At 38.9% G+C, this 14,544-nt stretch overlaps 5 protein-coding genes across 5 annotated transcripts; 2 read left to right on the forward strand and 3 right to left on the reverse strand.

The window, feature by feature from the left end:
* Positions 1–2,022: 2,022 nt before the first annotated feature.
* Positions 2,023–5,103, forward strand: LOC101299384 (probable beta-1,4-xylosyltransferase IRX10L-like). The gene is made up of 4 exons (XM_004300326.1): positions 2,023–2,449; positions 3,174–3,562; positions 3,792–4,033; positions 4,380–5,103. The coding sequence occupies exons 1-4, from the start codon at positions 2,353–2,355 to the stop codon at positions 4,891–4,893; spliced, it is 1,242 nt and encodes a 413-aa protein (XP_004300374.1). The 5' UTR covers positions 2,023–2,352; the 3' UTR covers positions 4,894–5,103.
* A 286-nt stretch (positions 5,104–5,389) lies between these two features.
* Positions 5,390–6,511, forward strand: LOC101299677. Its single transcript, XM_004300327.1, has 4 exons — positions 5,390–5,677; positions 5,791–5,849; positions 6,065–6,182; positions 6,286–6,511. The coding sequence occupies exons 1-4, from the start codon at positions 5,436–5,438 to the stop codon at positions 6,368–6,370; spliced, it is 504 nt and encodes a 167-aa protein (XP_004300375.1). The 5' UTR covers positions 5,390–5,435; the 3' UTR covers positions 6,371–6,511.
* Positions 6,512–7,216: 705 nt separating this feature from the next.
* On the reverse strand, positions 7,217–9,312 carry LOC101299965 (chromophore lyase CpcT/CpeT 3-like). Its single transcript, XM_004300328.1, has 8 exons — positions 8,971–9,312; positions 8,802–8,862; positions 8,685–8,720; positions 8,536–8,586; positions 8,346–8,438; positions 7,774–7,878; positions 7,528–7,620; positions 7,217–7,428 (listed from the first exon to the last, which is right to left on the reverse strand). The coding sequence occupies exons 1-8, from the start codon at positions 9,228–9,230 to the stop codon at positions 7,288–7,290; spliced, it is 840 nt and encodes a 279-aa protein (XP_004300376.1). The 5' UTR covers positions 9,231–9,312; the 3' UTR covers positions 7,217–7,287.
* A 1,068-nt stretch (positions 9,313–10,380) lies between these two features.
* Positions 10,381–11,481, reverse strand: LOC101307406 (uncharacterized protein At4g14100-like). Its single transcript, XM_004301707.1, has 2 exons — positions 11,016–11,481; positions 10,381–10,562 (listed from the first exon to the last, which is right to left on the reverse strand). Exons 1-2 carry the CDS (start codon positions 11,479–11,481, stop codon positions 10,381–10,383), a joined length of 648 nt encoding a protein of 215 aa, XP_004301755.1.
* A 301-nt stretch (positions 11,482–11,782) lies between these two features.
* LOC101300254 lies at positions 11,783–13,919 on the reverse strand. Its single transcript, XM_004300329.1, has 5 exons — positions 13,649–13,919; positions 13,433–13,540; positions 13,221–13,347; positions 12,282–12,350; positions 11,783–12,191 (listed from the first exon to the last, which is right to left on the reverse strand). Exons 1-5 carry the CDS (start codon positions 13,732–13,734, stop codon positions 12,045–12,047), a joined length of 537 nt encoding a protein of 178 aa, XP_004300377.1. The 5' UTR covers positions 13,735–13,919; the 3' UTR covers positions 11,783–12,044.
* Between the last annotated feature and the right edge of the window lie 625 nt (positions 13,920–14,544).

Raw genomic sequence — 14,544 nt, forward strand, 5'->3', positions numbered from 1 at the left:
CTTGAACTAATCTCCAATCTCAAACAGATTTCACCAATCACCCACTTCCTTCTATCTGTTCTCCATGGAGAAGAGGAATAGAGGATGACAGAGGAGGCTTATAAGGCTTACTAGGATGCTTTGAAGCTCCAGTCGTGATTCGTCGTCGAGACGGAGGCGTTACACCACCTTGGTTCGCCGTCACGACTGAGGAGCTGAACAAGTTTGATAGATTTTTTTTTTTTTTTTTTCGTTTTTGATTTGTGGGTTATTAGAGTGAGAGTTGTTTGATGGGTACTTTGATTTGAAGTAGAGATGGTGCTTTGATTTGAAGTGATGAGTCAAGTATGGTGCTTTGATCTGAAGCAGAGTGACAACGATATGAAATCGGTATCTACCGATTACCAACCGTTGTATGCCGAAAGTCTCGGTTACCGAGAAGTCGGCACACTAACTTCGAGGGCCGATTTTGGTAGTACGTTTCTCTTACCGAGCAAGAGTCGGTCGGTAGATGGTTCAGACAGATTTTTCTGGTAACCGTACCAGATCCACCCTAGTTCTGGTAAGAATTTGTCGACTACCAGAGTCATGAGTAAGGGTGAGCAGCGAGTCAATGTCATGAGTAATGACTGTGGGTTATTAGCGAGTCATTGGTACTATGTACAGTCACTCTCATCTGTCCAATTCATCACAAATATGTGTTACTTTGCTTTCAAACAAAAAAAGAAATAAGTGTTACAATCCATTTGCCAAATTATTGAAAAAGACTGAAATCAGTAAATGAAGAAAGAAATGAAGACTTAGACAAAACTGAAGACATGAAAGAAAATACAAAAAAATGTGATAAAATCTAGTTCCCAAATAATTCTTAACTTATTTAGGAAGAAAATAATATTTTTTCTAGCATTGAGATTTGTAGCTACTTTTACCGTTACCTTTAAGTTTTAACTAACTACTAAATCTAACACCATGACCATGTGATTTTGTAATAATGATAGAAGCTACAAGCATAAAGATCAGTACACTCATTGACTAACATAAGTAATAAGTTCATAAGAGAACCCAAGCAAAGGAAACTAACTTTATACTCAAATTCCTAAGAAATAGAATACTAGTTGCCTAAGACCTCAATTAATGTACAACTAGTTGTCCAATAATCAAGCACTTGAGCTTATTTTCAGTTCTCAGACTAGCCAACCCAAAGACTACGTATATCGTATCCATGTCCTTGAAATTAGGGTTAGTCGTCGCACTAACAACAACGGTCACCGAGATCATGTTGAGTGCCACCACACAATCCCTAGTGGCAATGTGCAACACCTTTGTCGAGGAGCTGACGTCCAATAGGACCACCCAAAATGAACCACCGATCGCCAAAGCTAATCAAAATCAGATTGACGAGGAGAACCTTAGTTCGGGGTTGATTGGTCTTATTTAAATTTCACAAATTGCGCAAAAAAAAAAATTCTACAAAATAAATAATCATAAGACGGTATGTGGAGTCTCTCTCCACAAACGAAATAATTTTTATCTACTGTTGTTAAATTTAACCACTTATTGCAAGAATATACAAATATTCTTAACTAAGATTTTTTTTTTCTTTTTCTATTTTGTTTTTGAAGGAGGATCGGTGCGGCTACCTCAAACCTTGATTACTAAAACTATATAATACAAAGAGAGGACATAAACCTTAACCCTAAATTACAATATGCAATGTACTGTCATTTAAGTAGAATAATCAATCTTCATTTTGTGGGAGGGATTTTAGAAATGTCATAAGTAGAAAAATGTCATTAAATGTATTTGCAAACAAATCTAGCAAGAATTAGTCAACTCCCAAGCCTTTTGACTTCTGAATTCTGATGCTGTAAATTTCACCACAATTTACATTGAAATCTAACGAGAAATTAATTCAATGTTTTCATCAGCTGCCTATCTATTCATTGGCTAATTTGGTTCCCAGTTTCCCACTCTTTGGTATCTATTGACCCCAACTTAAATTACCTGGCATCTATAAAAATATTTAAATTATTTAGTTTTCCTAATCAGAAAGATTTACAAATTGTGAAAACCAGACAGTTGGGAAAGGCTTGGTCTTTGCTGTTGAAGACTGAGACGGACTTGGAATCAAACCCACCGTCGTGATTGAATCGATTCTCTGTTTATTTTAACCCATTTTAATTTCTCAGTCAATTTCATTTCAGCTGCTCAAAGTTTGAAAGCAATTTCTCACCCAATCGTCTTTGACGTCCCAACTGTCACCTTCACCAGATTGCAAAGAACCCATCTTTCTCATTTGACTTGAATCTCCAGCTCCATTTCTGTCTTGGGATACTTATTTTTTAGCTGAAGAAAAACTGGGATCGGGGAAATATGAGATTTTGGAAGTGGGTTTTTGCTGGGCTTGTTTGTGCTGCTTTGGTTCTGGAGATTGGTTATGGGGAGCAAGCTCGAACTGAGAGGATTTCAGGTATGGGGAAACTGTAAAGACTTCATTTTTAGATGATTCTGTTTCTGGGTTTTTACTGTTTTGATGTATTTATGGAAATTTGTGTTGCCATATTGGGTTTGATTGCTTGAAGATTGGGTGCTTTTGGGATCTTCATAGGTTTTGGGATCTGCTATCTTAATTAGTTCAATTGGACATATGTTGTTGGATGTTAATTTAGCTCTTAATGTTATCTATTCTTCTTAGTTTTTATTTTGATAATAACTATGTTAGTCTGGGAAATGATTGGTATTTAGTTCACAGAGTGAACAGAGTGATGCTTGGTGTTTCCATATACTAAAAAGCTTGATATTTGATGCTAGAATGGTCTAATGGCTGAGGACCATCTGTAGTAATGCTGGTTTACTTGAATGGAATTGGAGCTCCAGAAAGCTAGCAAATGCAGAATGCCATTGTTTAGTGTTCTTAGATTTTGGTTGACATTAGAACATAGTCAAAGACATGAATGCTGCTCTTGGATTTAAATTCAGTTATACTAGGCGTTAGTTTTCTAATGGTTAAGGACATAACTGTAGTAATGTTGGTAATTTTAGAAGTAGTTGGAGCGCCCTTGTGACTAGGTCCTTCTTTATGCTTTTGAGTGGGACTTGCGTTTTTGAAATCTTTGGATTTTGTATAGATTCAGAAGCTACTGAAAATTCAATTGTCAGTGAACTCATGTATGCTTTGTTTGTACTCAATGTAGGTAGTGCTGGTGATGTCTTAGACGATGATCCAGTGGGAAGGTTGAAAGTTTTTGTTTATGAGCTTCCAAGCAAATACAATAAGAAGATTCTGCAGAGGGACCCGAGATGCCTTAACCATATGTTTGCCGCTGAGATCTACATGCATCGTTTTCTCCTATCTAGCCCTGTCCGAACCCTTAATCCTGAGGAGGCTGATTGGTTTTATACTCCGGTTTACACCACTTGTGATCTGACTCCAAATGGCCTTCCTTTGCCTTTCAAGTCACCACGGATGATGAGAAGTGCAATACAACTTATTTCTTCAAATTGGCCTTATTGGAACCACACTGAAGGGGCTGATCACTTTTTTGTTGTGCCTCATGACTTTGCAGCATGCTTTCATTATCAGGTATGGAGCTTGGTTTACCTTTTACTTCATCTCTCAAACTTTCTGATAGTGACAAATTGCATGTTTGCACCATTCGGCCTAGTCTTATTAGGTTGTTCCTCATAATAACCTGTAGAGCTTCATGCTTTCCTGATGTGCATGTGCCCCATTATGTAATGTTATGGTGTATTTTTTAAGCATGTCAGATTTCTCAATCATCCATGTATGATGATCGCTTATATTATTTCAGGAAGAGAAGGCAATTGAAAGAGGTATTCTCCCCTTGCTCCAACGTGCAACCTTGGTTCAGACTTTTGGGCAACGGAATCATGTTTGCTTGAAAGAGGGCTCAATTACTGTTCCTCCTTATGCCCCTCCGCAGAAAATGCAAACCCACTTAATTCCGGAGAAAACTCCGAGATCCATTTTTGTTTACTTCCGAGGATTATTTTATGATGTAGGAAATGACCCAGAAGGTGGCTACTATGCAAGGTAATTATTATAAACCTTATACATTGAAATTAAAGCTGAGGAAGGGCTACAGCATTTGAGGCTCAAAATGCACCTCTTCTTTTCAGTGGTCAAAAATGGATGGAGTCAAATGTTTGATTACATAAGTCGTTTATCAGTTTAAAACATTTAAGACGGTACAAACTTCTAATAGCTATTTAAAAGAAGAAGTCAACAAATACACAATTTTTATAGTAAAGGCACTTCTTTCTTCTATTGCTATGTGCTGTAGATAATGAGAAGTTTTGGCTTCCTTGGTTTGGTTGATTTCTCTTATGATTCCAAGACAGGAGATATCTTGGTCTAATTTTGTTCTTCGAATTTGTAGAGGTGCAAGAGCAGCAGTGTGGGAGAACTTCAAAGACAATCCGCTTTTTGACATTTCCACAGAGCATCCCACCACATACTATGAGGACATGCAACGTGCAGTCTTTTGTTTATGCCCACTTGGCTGGGCTCCTTGGAGCCCAAGATTGGTTGAAGCAGTGATTTTCGGTTGCATTCCTGTTATCATAGCAGATGACATTGTTCTACCCTTTGCTGATGCAATTCCATGGGAAGAAATTGGCGTGTTTATAGATGAGAAAGATGTTCCCAACTTGGACACGATACTCACTTCAATCCCACCGGAACTGATACTGAGGAAGCAGAGATTACTTGCTAACCCTTCAATGAAGCAAGCTATGTTGTTCCCACAACCAGCTGAACCAGGTGATGCTTTTCATCAAGTTCTCAATGGACTAGCACGAAAGTTGCCTCATGACCCTAGTGTTTACTTGAAGCCAGGTCAGAAGATCCTAAACTGGACTGCAGGTCCAGTTGGTGACCTCAAGCCTTGGTAACAGCCTTTGGGGTCTGTGCAACCCAACCCCCATATTTTACAGTTGTAGTGTTGTTGTTGTAGTCCTGAGATTGAGATGCTGTAAATTTAGATCTTGTCAAAAATGTATCAGGTTACACATTCTTTTGTACCTTAACTCACCTTGTTATTATTCATCTGAGAAAGGCAGAAAGCAGCAAATCCAGCGATGGTGATTGTTCCATTTACTATGAAGTGACTTCTGAATCCTGAATCTAGTTATCAGTTCACTGCTCACCTATAGTTGGAATATGGAGCTGTATGTATGCACAACTGCACTAGTTGCATTTGAGGGCCTTGATTAGTGGCCATGAAAATTAGATAGAAAATTTTTCGAAAAGAAAGGAAGACTCCAGAGGTTGCTGAAGTGTGTGTGACTTGTGGGGAAAATGGAGGCCACGCGCCCTATGATAGACTCTCACAATCCTAACATACCTTTTTGGCTCACCTCTTATCTCCTCATATCTTCCTCACATTCATTCCTAGTACTACTACTGTTCACACACATCTTCTGCAAACTAGAAGATGGCCCTGCAACTGCAGGCACCCTCTACCAGAACTCATCTAGCTTCACCATCCCCATTAGCTCCCAAAGGCAATGCCGGTCTACGGCAACCTTCGGATCGTTTTGCTCTAAGATCCTCATTCTTCTCTTCATCAGTTAGCCTATTGCTTCCTCCTAAGCAGCAGAAGCCCCTTGCTAAGGCTGCACCAAAGTTTTCCATGAGAGTTGCCTCCAAGGAAGCTTATATTTGTCGCGATTGCGGGTACCATTTCTTCCTGTCTTGTTTCACTTGTTTGTTTTGCTTCTCTTGAGTTGGTTGAGGACATTGATGAATAAGATTGAATCAACCGACAGTTATAATGTTAAATGATGCAGGTATATATACAATGAGAGAACTCCTTTTGCAAAGTTACCTGACAATTACTACTGTCCTGGTAATCACTTCTCTTGCATAACTTTATGTCGTGATGAAGTTGACAGTATTCATACACACATAATGTGTTTAGTTAACATGGTGTGGTCTAGGCAATAGAAACTTATCCAACAAGAATCTCTTCCTGCATTGAAGTTATGATTTTGTTTTCGATTCTTGATATGATTAGCAACTAATTCATGTACCTTTACCATGAATGTAATATGTGGTATGCAGTTTGTGGTGCTCCCAAAAGAAGGTTTAGGGTATACCAGCCTCCAGTGACCAAAGACGCCAACAACAAAGATGTTCGAAAGCAACGAAAAGCACAGTTGAAGAGAGACGAAGCGATTGGGTAAGCATGATCATGTTCCTTCTGTTTTCAGTTCAGAAAATACAATGCTTTTATTCCTTGTGATGAATTGGAAACTTACCAAATGGTGCTTTATATGAAACAGGAAGGCACTACCTATTGCTATTGCAGTTGGAGTTGTGGCACTAGCTGGATTATACTTCTACCTGAACAACAGCATTCAGGGGTAGATAATACCATAGTTGCAGCTATGTATCTAAATTGGACACGATATCTTGTATAATTTAATTGTACTTGTAGAACAATATTTTGATTCAATTGAGTTCTTTCCACACTTGCAATCCAATGCACAAAATTAAGCACTTGTTTTTAACACCATTACACCTATATGATAGTGTTCAATAGCATACTAAATTGAAAGAGTCCCTTGCATTCTTACAATGCCGTTTGTATGTACAGCACGGTAAACCAGCACTTCCATAGTATTGAAGTGCTGGATTAGTTGACGCAGTGCTACACAGCAAATAGAAAGTTGTAGCAAGTAGCAACCTCGCAGATCGCTCAGCGCTAGTCATGTAAAATGACTACTACTACTTCAGTACATGGAAAGATGTTTGTATGCATCAAATCTGTTTGAAGTTTTACTTGGGATAAAAGAAACGAGTCCTAACGAAGGAATGAGCATTATCTTTCAGCAGAATGTTGAACACCATTTGTCCAAAGTGGCTTGCTCATGATAAAAGACTACGAGTTGCATCCCAAATGACACTATAACAAGAAGTTCAATTGACTACACAAATGGAAAGCCAAAGGTAATCCCAAAGAAACAATCGGTTATGTTGCAGGGGGAAGACGAGAAGGAAAGATAGTGAATATCCAATCTAGTAAGGTGAAAATCAAATAAAAGTTCAATCTCATTACTAAGTACTAACAGTTGACGATTTATTTCCTGAACATTATAGAGTCTGCACGTACTGGACTTCCGCAGACCAGCAGGCAGATAGTCTTGCGTGCAAGTTAGTATGAAATCAGATGATATGAACTATGAAGAACAAAAAAGCATGAGCAAGGATGATAACTAACAGAGAAAAACAGATTAATAAAGGTAAACTTAACATTTACATATGATGGTTATAAAATACCATGATCATTCTTGCAAGACAAATGAGCCCTCTATTCTTTTTTCGATAGACTGCTGAATAGGAAAGTTTAAAGAAGAAAACATGTCATTGGTACTCGAGGCAGGTGCGGGCTTGAATTCATAAGGACCTTCCTTTGGTCCCCAAACCTGTAACAGCACAAGATTTGGATTGGTGCCCAGGAAAACTACCACAATTTACAACATCAAATATAAGGTGATTATACAGATTTGAGTAGAAAAACTGACTTGATTTCCTTCATCGTTGTATCCCCTATCCCAAGAATGTATCTCATTGTTTTTGAGAATTGCAAGTTCTGAAGTACAGTATGATGCTCCATTCTGTCACAAAGAGCAAAATGATGTCAAGGAAATGCACTAATTCGATTCATTGCAAATGAAACTTGACATATCCATGGCCACAAAGTAAGGTTCTCATGTATCAGCACAACAGTAAAGGGGAAGGAGAAGAGACAACTAAATGCAAGGAATTACCCATAAATTAGGGAAACTGGCAGGTGGAGTTGACCCTTCATATAAGCAGCGTTTTCCACGCTCACAGCGTTTAAGATGCACTGTTGTCAAATGCTCTGCAATGTCCTGCACACAGATAATACAATTTAGATAGAAACTTCGATTTTCTCAAATAGTTTAAAGATAGACAACGTGAAACCCAACAAATGCAAAAACTTCAAAGCATAAACATATCTTCAAATTTCTATTCACAAACTTGGACCTGAAACCATACAAGCAAGGGTTGCACAGGGTCAAAACTAACATCAATCTTCCCAAAATGCAACATGCACATACAATTCATCCCTGTGAAATTCTTCAGTTTTCAGTTGATATATCTTAGTCTAGATTTTGAACTCAGACCACCATCTACAACTTCAAGGTAGAATAGTATCTATCATGTTGAAGTGAGCAAGTACAAATCATCTCAACACATTTTAGTAGTTCCTACTTCCTATACCTGTACTTTAAACCACATTTGTAAGCCATAATAATATGTACTTAAACCAGATAACTCAAGAAGTAAAGTGACTATGATGTGACTAAATACTCACCCCAATAACTTCTTCAGGCAGAGGACGCTGGTCCTTTGAGCGATCACAAAAATTCTTGTACTCCTCTGCATCTCTAATTGCATATGAGCTTACCTGCTCATAGGTGAGAGTTCAAAATATTAACATAACTCAAATCCCAAGAACAATACATCAAATGATCAGAGGCATATCAAATCTTTCATAGGCTCACCTCAACATCACACTTCAACTCTTTCGGGCACGGCTTCACCATATAAAATCTCTGCAGACAAAAAAGAAAGAAACTTTAAAATAAGAAAACACAAAAAGCTTGAACCTTTGAACATTAGCTTCACCTCTCAAGGCTCAATTCACACTCACCTGCCTAAAGGGCTTCTGGGGACTCCTCCAAAAAGCCTAACAAACAACCCAAAATAAAGCTCATCATTCATCACATATCAAAGTACTGAACTTTACACACAACAAAACAATGCTTACTTGCTCAAAATACAACACTTTAGACCCATCCACCATCTCAGCTGCTGGGCAGCTACTCAGTCTGCAAAACCAAACTCCACCATCATCAAACCAAAACCAAAACGCCGCCGTTTTGATACAAACTAAACAAAGTGAAATGAAGCAGAAGCAGAGCCGTTTGATTATTTACCTGATGTTGAAGTAGTGGTCAGGATCCCGGGCGGCTTGGTCCTTGGAGAACTTCTCGCCGGAGAGGGAGCGGGTGACGTGGCGGGCGTGGTCCCACCGGGTTGTGGACTTTGTCAGTCGCTTCAGTAATAAAGCTCCGCCGATCAACACCAGCGTCTTCACCACCACGCCACGCGCCACGCTGCTCCATCCTCCTCCCGAAGACGACGACGACGAGTCGTCGGAGCCACTCCCGCTGCCCGACTCCGACCCGATACCCATTTCAGTTAAATTTTCACTTCGATACTACTCTGCCACCGCTACTTGCATTTCGATTTTCTGATGACGATTTGAGTTGGGTTTTGGGTTTGTGTTTCTTTTTCTGCGGAAGAAATACAAGATTGGAAGCTTTCGAACGTCACCGTTACCATTTCTATTTCAAATTTGGGCTGTGTAAAGGCCCAATGTGTATTTTGGTCACAATGCAATATTTTAATTTTGAGTCGCATGCATTCTATCATGCTTCGGAGCATGTGATGTACCGAGTTTTAATCAATTTATACGATCAAAACAGAAAGCAAATAAGGAGCACTCTTAGTTTTCTTTATGTAGTAGGAGTTGGTAACTTTTTGATGTGGCTAAATCAGAAAATTAGGAGAAGCAAGAACCATTTTACTAGAGCACAAAAGCTGTCCAAACATGCCAAAGGATCCAATACTGCTGCTCTCATCAGCCTCGCAGCAGATTCACTTGGATGTAATTAGAACACATGATTTGTAGAGAAGAAATCTGCTTACATTTTGGTCGAGATTTAAAAGGAATTTAGTCTTGCAGTTCAAATGCGTCGATACAAACTCAAATGTATACTTCTGTACCTCTAGAGGATAATGTATGTTCAAAGAATAGGTCATCTCTAGCTCAAACTTGGGGCGTGTATTTTCTGCTTCAGGACACAAACAAATCCCCGACAATGGCGCTAGGTGCTTTGTCGCCTTCCCATTGAACATGATCCTCTACCGGGGTTTTCACATACCTTTGACTACCAATGTATTCTTCTTCTCAACAACCTTGTCACCCTTAAATCGTCTCAGCAGTGGTGCCTGTGGCCCTTGGTCTTACCAGTACGACAGTACCCTTGCACTTGGTGTTTTAGGAGTTGGGAGTTGGGACTCTGCTCTATCTGAACTTACACCAACTCAATACTAGCTAGTTTGCTAACATAATATGTTTGACAATCCATCAATGGATGCATTAGATAAAGTTACACGTCCAAAAATATGCAAATGTTGTTGGTTTTGGATTGCAACTTCGGTTAGTACAATACGAACACCAAGAATCATTTCACTACAACTAAAAAGCTACTCAAAACATGTCCAAAGTACCCTGTCTGATATGTTCATTCAGAAATCAGTATCACATCTCCATTGCAACATCAAGCATCCAATACTCTTCTCACTAGCCTCCCATGAGAATAATCACTTGCCGTAGCTTCAGTCAGGGAGCTCTTTTTCCTTTCCAACTTAACAGCCTCCCCAAAACAGTAAACAGGAGCATTCCACTCTTTGTCCTCAAGTTGTGCTCCCACCTCAAATGTCATCACATGAGCACTCATCCCTGCATGGCCCAACAAACCATTACTATTGGCAAATGAACTACAAAAAAATCACCCTATACCCCCAAATGCTCTCAGATTCACCCAACCTAAAAACACATGTTCTCTGGTCATATTATCAATCTAGCATTACACATGTACACGCTTAAACAATAATTTACCAAATCAATGACCCTGATTGTCGAGCCTGATTACCAAATCAATGACCCTGATTTCTGTTAATAGTCCAATTGTCCTAGACTATAAATCCGAGAACAATCCAATTTGCTAACCAAGTGTATAACATTTCTGAATCAATGGCCAAGACTATCAAATCCCACATCAGACATTAGAACAAGGGTGACCTAACTAATCCAGACTATCAATTTGACAAGAAAATTTACAAACCAACCTAATCTCAAGACGTAAAGAACAATCACAATGTGCAGTAAAGAGGGTGGGACAAAGTTGCATACCTGTGTAGAAGAGCCAGTGAACAGGTCTCTTAGTAACAACATCCTCATAGTACCAAATGAAGTCAACCTTCTCCCAAACATTGCAGAGGAAGCCATCCACATGGCGCTGACCCAGATAAGTTGCACCTTCAAGCCAGTTAGGCCGGAGAATGCCCACCTCAAAATGCAAGACCCTGCATTCCCGGTCGGAGTCCAAAGTGTAGATGAAGGAGGTTCCGTTGTCCCACTCCAAGTCGTACTTGAGCTTTCCTAGTTGGTTCTGGATTATGTTGAAGTTCCGACCGTTGGGCCAGTCGTACCACAGGTCCAACATTTGGAGAGCTCCGCTGTTGTTCATGAAAAGAACTGAGTGGAATTGGTGGGGCCATGTCGCCGGAGTCGGGTCATCGGAAGTTGAGATGTTGAAGGAGGAGATAACCAAGAGGAGGAAACACAAGGAGATAGGTGTGGTTGCTGCAAAGGCCATTTTTGATGAGTTCTTTTTGCTTGAGAGAGAAAACGATGAGGGCTGTGAGGTTGGAATTGGATCGTGTTATATACCTCTCGAATGTTGTCCCCACCATTCCACCAAAATATGGAAATCTAATCTTGGTTGAAGTTTGGACTTTGGATAAGAAATTTTCACTGCCCACAAATTCCAACAAGAACTTGAAGAGGGGACCTGGTTTTCTTAAGGACAGGGTTACACAAGCACACAGTTTAACTTAAGCTTATGGTTATTTCTTCCAGATTAGAATACCAAACTACCAAAATAATCCATTTCTCATCCTGTTTCCTCATCATCTTCCAGAAAATCGAGAATATCATTTTGTTTCATTATATGATAAGTATGCAGATACAAACTGAGATAAAGCACTCTTTTAACATATTACATTATGACATGAGAAACAAGGGTGGTACACCAGAAAACATGAACCAGAGGAGACGGTCCCAGCAATGCATCTTGGTTTTATTAATCTAATAAGCACTTTTCTTCGCTAACTCGTTAAAATCAAACAACCCTCATGAATTTTGTAGGAAATGACAGAACTACTGGTTCCCGGTTATAGGGCCGCCCTTATATTTCTTTATATCATCCCATCCTCTGACCCATGGGTTCCCGGGTGTTGCTCGTGTCTCCGGAGCTGCATAGCTGTCCAGGTTTTTGGTAACCTTGTTCCGCACTGCAGTGAAAACCTACACACAAATGATTTGAGTTGATGGAATTGATAGAGAAGAAAGCAATGAATTTGAAGAGCAATTTTTCATATTTCTAGATCAGCTCACCGGATTAGTTATGAGTGCCTGGGGAGGTTGCTCCTGGCCACTTAACCACTTCCAGAGATCAGGGTTTTCCTGTAGAAAAGACCAACACATAAATACTAGCTCCCACTTCATCTAAAGACGAGAACTTGGATATATCTATGCAAGAGCTACTGATGCAGTTTGTCTCCCAGAGTTACTGATGCAGTGTAATAATATCTGAGTACCTTTATAGGATATATCATGTGTTTCCACATACAAGTGAAAAATTGCAATAGCACAGTAACCATCTCAATATTCAAATACTCAGAACCTCTGCTATAGTTGAATCCATTTGAGGATGAAAATAGAACAGTTTATAACATGGTGTGTTTCTGATAATACAATTTTATGTTTTGATGCCAAGTTCTATTGTATTGATCGTATAGCTTAAAACTATGCAATCCAATGAATGCATAACATGAATACCTATTTACACTAGCATCAGAAACTGAGTAAGAAATACTAAACAAGTAAAAAGGCTACACTCTGGATGTGCAGCTAGATCAAAATGCATCTGGTCAAGGGGTCACCCTACTCTCAAAGGCACTAAATTCTTTTGAGAAATAATTCAGTTAAATGCTCAGGATGATTATCCTACACTAAAGACGAAAGATTTTCAGAAAATTACTAACATCTGCTGGGAAGCACCATGAGATGTTCTATAGAATGCAATCCTTTTAGATAGTCAAAAACAACATACTAACATCAACTGATTAGGATTTTCCAGCTACAAAGATTACTTAATATATTCCATATATATCAGGAAACTTGATAACTTCAATTCCAATGAACAAATTAGAATGCAGCACAACACTAATATTACAATTAAGTGAATTAACAATACACAGCATAAACTAAAAAGCAACTGAAACCCCTCCAAAAGTAAGCAAATTAGGTATGAGTTGAACAAAGTAAACTCACCACGTCAAGAACATCCACAAGAGCTTTAATTCCACTTTCATCCATGGAATGAATATGATCCTCCACCCACTTACCCAGAACCAAATCCAATTCCAAGAACCCTCTCTGTTTACTCCTGTACAATAATCTGTGCCAAACCCAAAAACCCATGTTTGTTTCAGAATCAAACAAGCAACTTCCAAAACCATTGAAGCAAAGACACAGAGACTCACCTATTACATAAACGCCGCTTGCTCTCCTCGTTAGAGAGGTCGATATTGAGATTGCTGGAGTTATCGGTGGAATAAGATCGCTGAACTAAGCCACTACTATATTGAGGCCTGGAAAATCAAAGAAACCAACCAAACAATCAAAGCTTGAGTCTTTGTGTATATGTAACAATGAAAGCTTGTATCTTTGTATATATAAAAGAATGAATGAATGAATACCTGAGAAGGGTCTGAGTGGGTGAGATGGAATTGCTGGATTTGAGAGCTCGGTGAGCGCTGATCAAAGCTCTTCTCAAGCTTGCCATGTTTTCTCTGTTTGATTCACGAAGGCAGAGAGAAAGGAAGAGAGAAACTATATGTATGGTGGGTTTAATGACCAACAACGAAGGACGTCTGCCCCAAAAGATTCAACTTCTTCTTATGCCATCGTGGTCTTTCTTCGTCCAAATTTTGGTTTTCATTTTTTGGTTTAAGGTGCCTAATTTAACATGTGTTGCTATAGATCGAAGATAGCTCTTTTATTCTAGTTTTATTCTAGCGAGGACTCTTAAATTGAGGACCAGTTAAGAACTTTTCAGTTTATAGTTTAAAAAACCCATTTTTCGATCATATTTTGACATCTTATCCGTTCAGTTTTTAGGTTTATATAAGTAGATCATTTATACAAATTTTCAGCTAAATTGGTGTTCGTTAAGATAACAAACTAAATCAAATTAATGGACGAATCAAATCTGTCAAATATGAACCGTTTAAGTTCATAATTGATAAATCACACTTACGAATGCCTTAACAATTTTCAATATAGCTGAAAATTTGAAGAAATGATCTACTTATAAATACCTACACACTAAACGGTCAAGATGTGGATATAAGATCGAAATGTGGGATAAGCCGAGAAGTCTTTAACAAGTCCTCAACTTAGAGGTCCTCACTAGAAGGGCTCCATAGATTGATTGTTGTAATGCTGCGTTTCATTGGTTTTGCTATTTTAGCCTAATGTATGTCAGGTTCGTCAATCTAACTTTGTATTAGAGATTCAGAGGTGCTTGTAACACTTCCCTCCTATGTGAAGGAATTTGAGGGCTTGTTATTTTGTTAAATCATTTTTCTCTAGT

The sequence above is a fragment of the Fragaria vesca genome, linkage group LG5 (genome assembly GCF_000184155.1).
Source record: "Fragaria vesca subsp. vesca linkage group LG5, FraVesHawaii_1.0, whole genome shotgun sequence".
NCBI lineage: Eukaryota > Viridiplantae > Streptophyta > Magnoliopsida > Rosales > Rosaceae > Fragaria > Fragaria vesca.

Bases quoted from the DNA above. Each gene is read 5' to 3' on its own strand.
- LOC101299384 (XM_004300326.1), top strand. From the start codon at position 2,353: ATGAGATTTTGGAAGTGGGTTTTTGCTGGGCTTGTTTGTGCTGCTTTG. The intron at 2,450-3,173 runs GTATGGGGAAAC...TACTCAATGTAG, and splicing joins TCGAACTGAGAGGATTTCAG to GTAGTGCTGGTGATGTCTTA. The intron at 3,563-3,791 runs GTATGGAGCTTG...ATATTATTTCAG, and splicing joins CAGCATGCTTTCATTATCAG to GAAGAGAAGGCAATTGAAAG.
- LOC101299677 (XM_004300327.1), top strand. From the start codon at position 5,436: ATGGCCCTGCAACTGCAGGCACCCTCTACCAGAACTCATCTAGCTTCA. The intron at 5,678-5,790 runs GTACCATTTCTT...TAAATGATGCAG, and splicing joins TATATTTGTCGCGATTGCGG to GTATATATACAATGAGAGAA. The intron at 6,183-6,285 runs GTAAGCATGATC...TATATGAAACAG, and splicing joins AAGAGAGACGAAGCGATTGG to GAAGGCACTACCTATTGCTA.
- LOC101299965 (XM_004300328.1), bottom strand. From the start codon at position 9,230: ATGGGTATCGGGTCGGAGTCGGGCAGCGGGAGTGGCTCCGACGACTCG. The intron at 8,721-8,801 runs GTAAGCATTGTT...GTTGTTTGTTAG, and splicing joins AAGTGTTGTATTTTGAGCAA to GCTTTTTGGAGGAGTCCCCA. The intron at 8,587-8,684 runs GTGAGTGTGAAT...TTTTGTCTGCAG, and splicing joins CCCAGAAGCCCTTTAGGCAG to AGATTTTATATGGTGAAGCC.
- LOC101307406 (XM_004301707.1), bottom strand. From the start codon at position 11,481: ATGGCCTTTGCAGCAACCACACCTATCTCCTTGTGTTTCCTCCTCTTG. The intron at 10,563-11,015 runs GTATGCAACTTT...TGGGCCATGCAG, and splicing joins TCACTGGCTCTTCTACACAG to GGATGAGTGCTCATGTGATG.
- LOC101300254 (XM_004300329.1), bottom strand. From the start codon at position 13,734: ATGGCAAGCTTGAGAAGAGCTTTGATCAGCGCTCACCGAGCTCTCAAA. The intron at 13,348-13,432 runs GTGAGTCTCTGT...GGTTTGGCACAG, and splicing joins AAGCGGCGTTTATGTAATAG to ATTATTGTACAGGAGTAAAC. The intron at 12,192-12,281 runs GTGAGCTGATCT...ATTTGTGTGTAG, and splicing joins AGGCACTCATAACTAATCCG to GTTTTCACTGCAGTGCGGAA.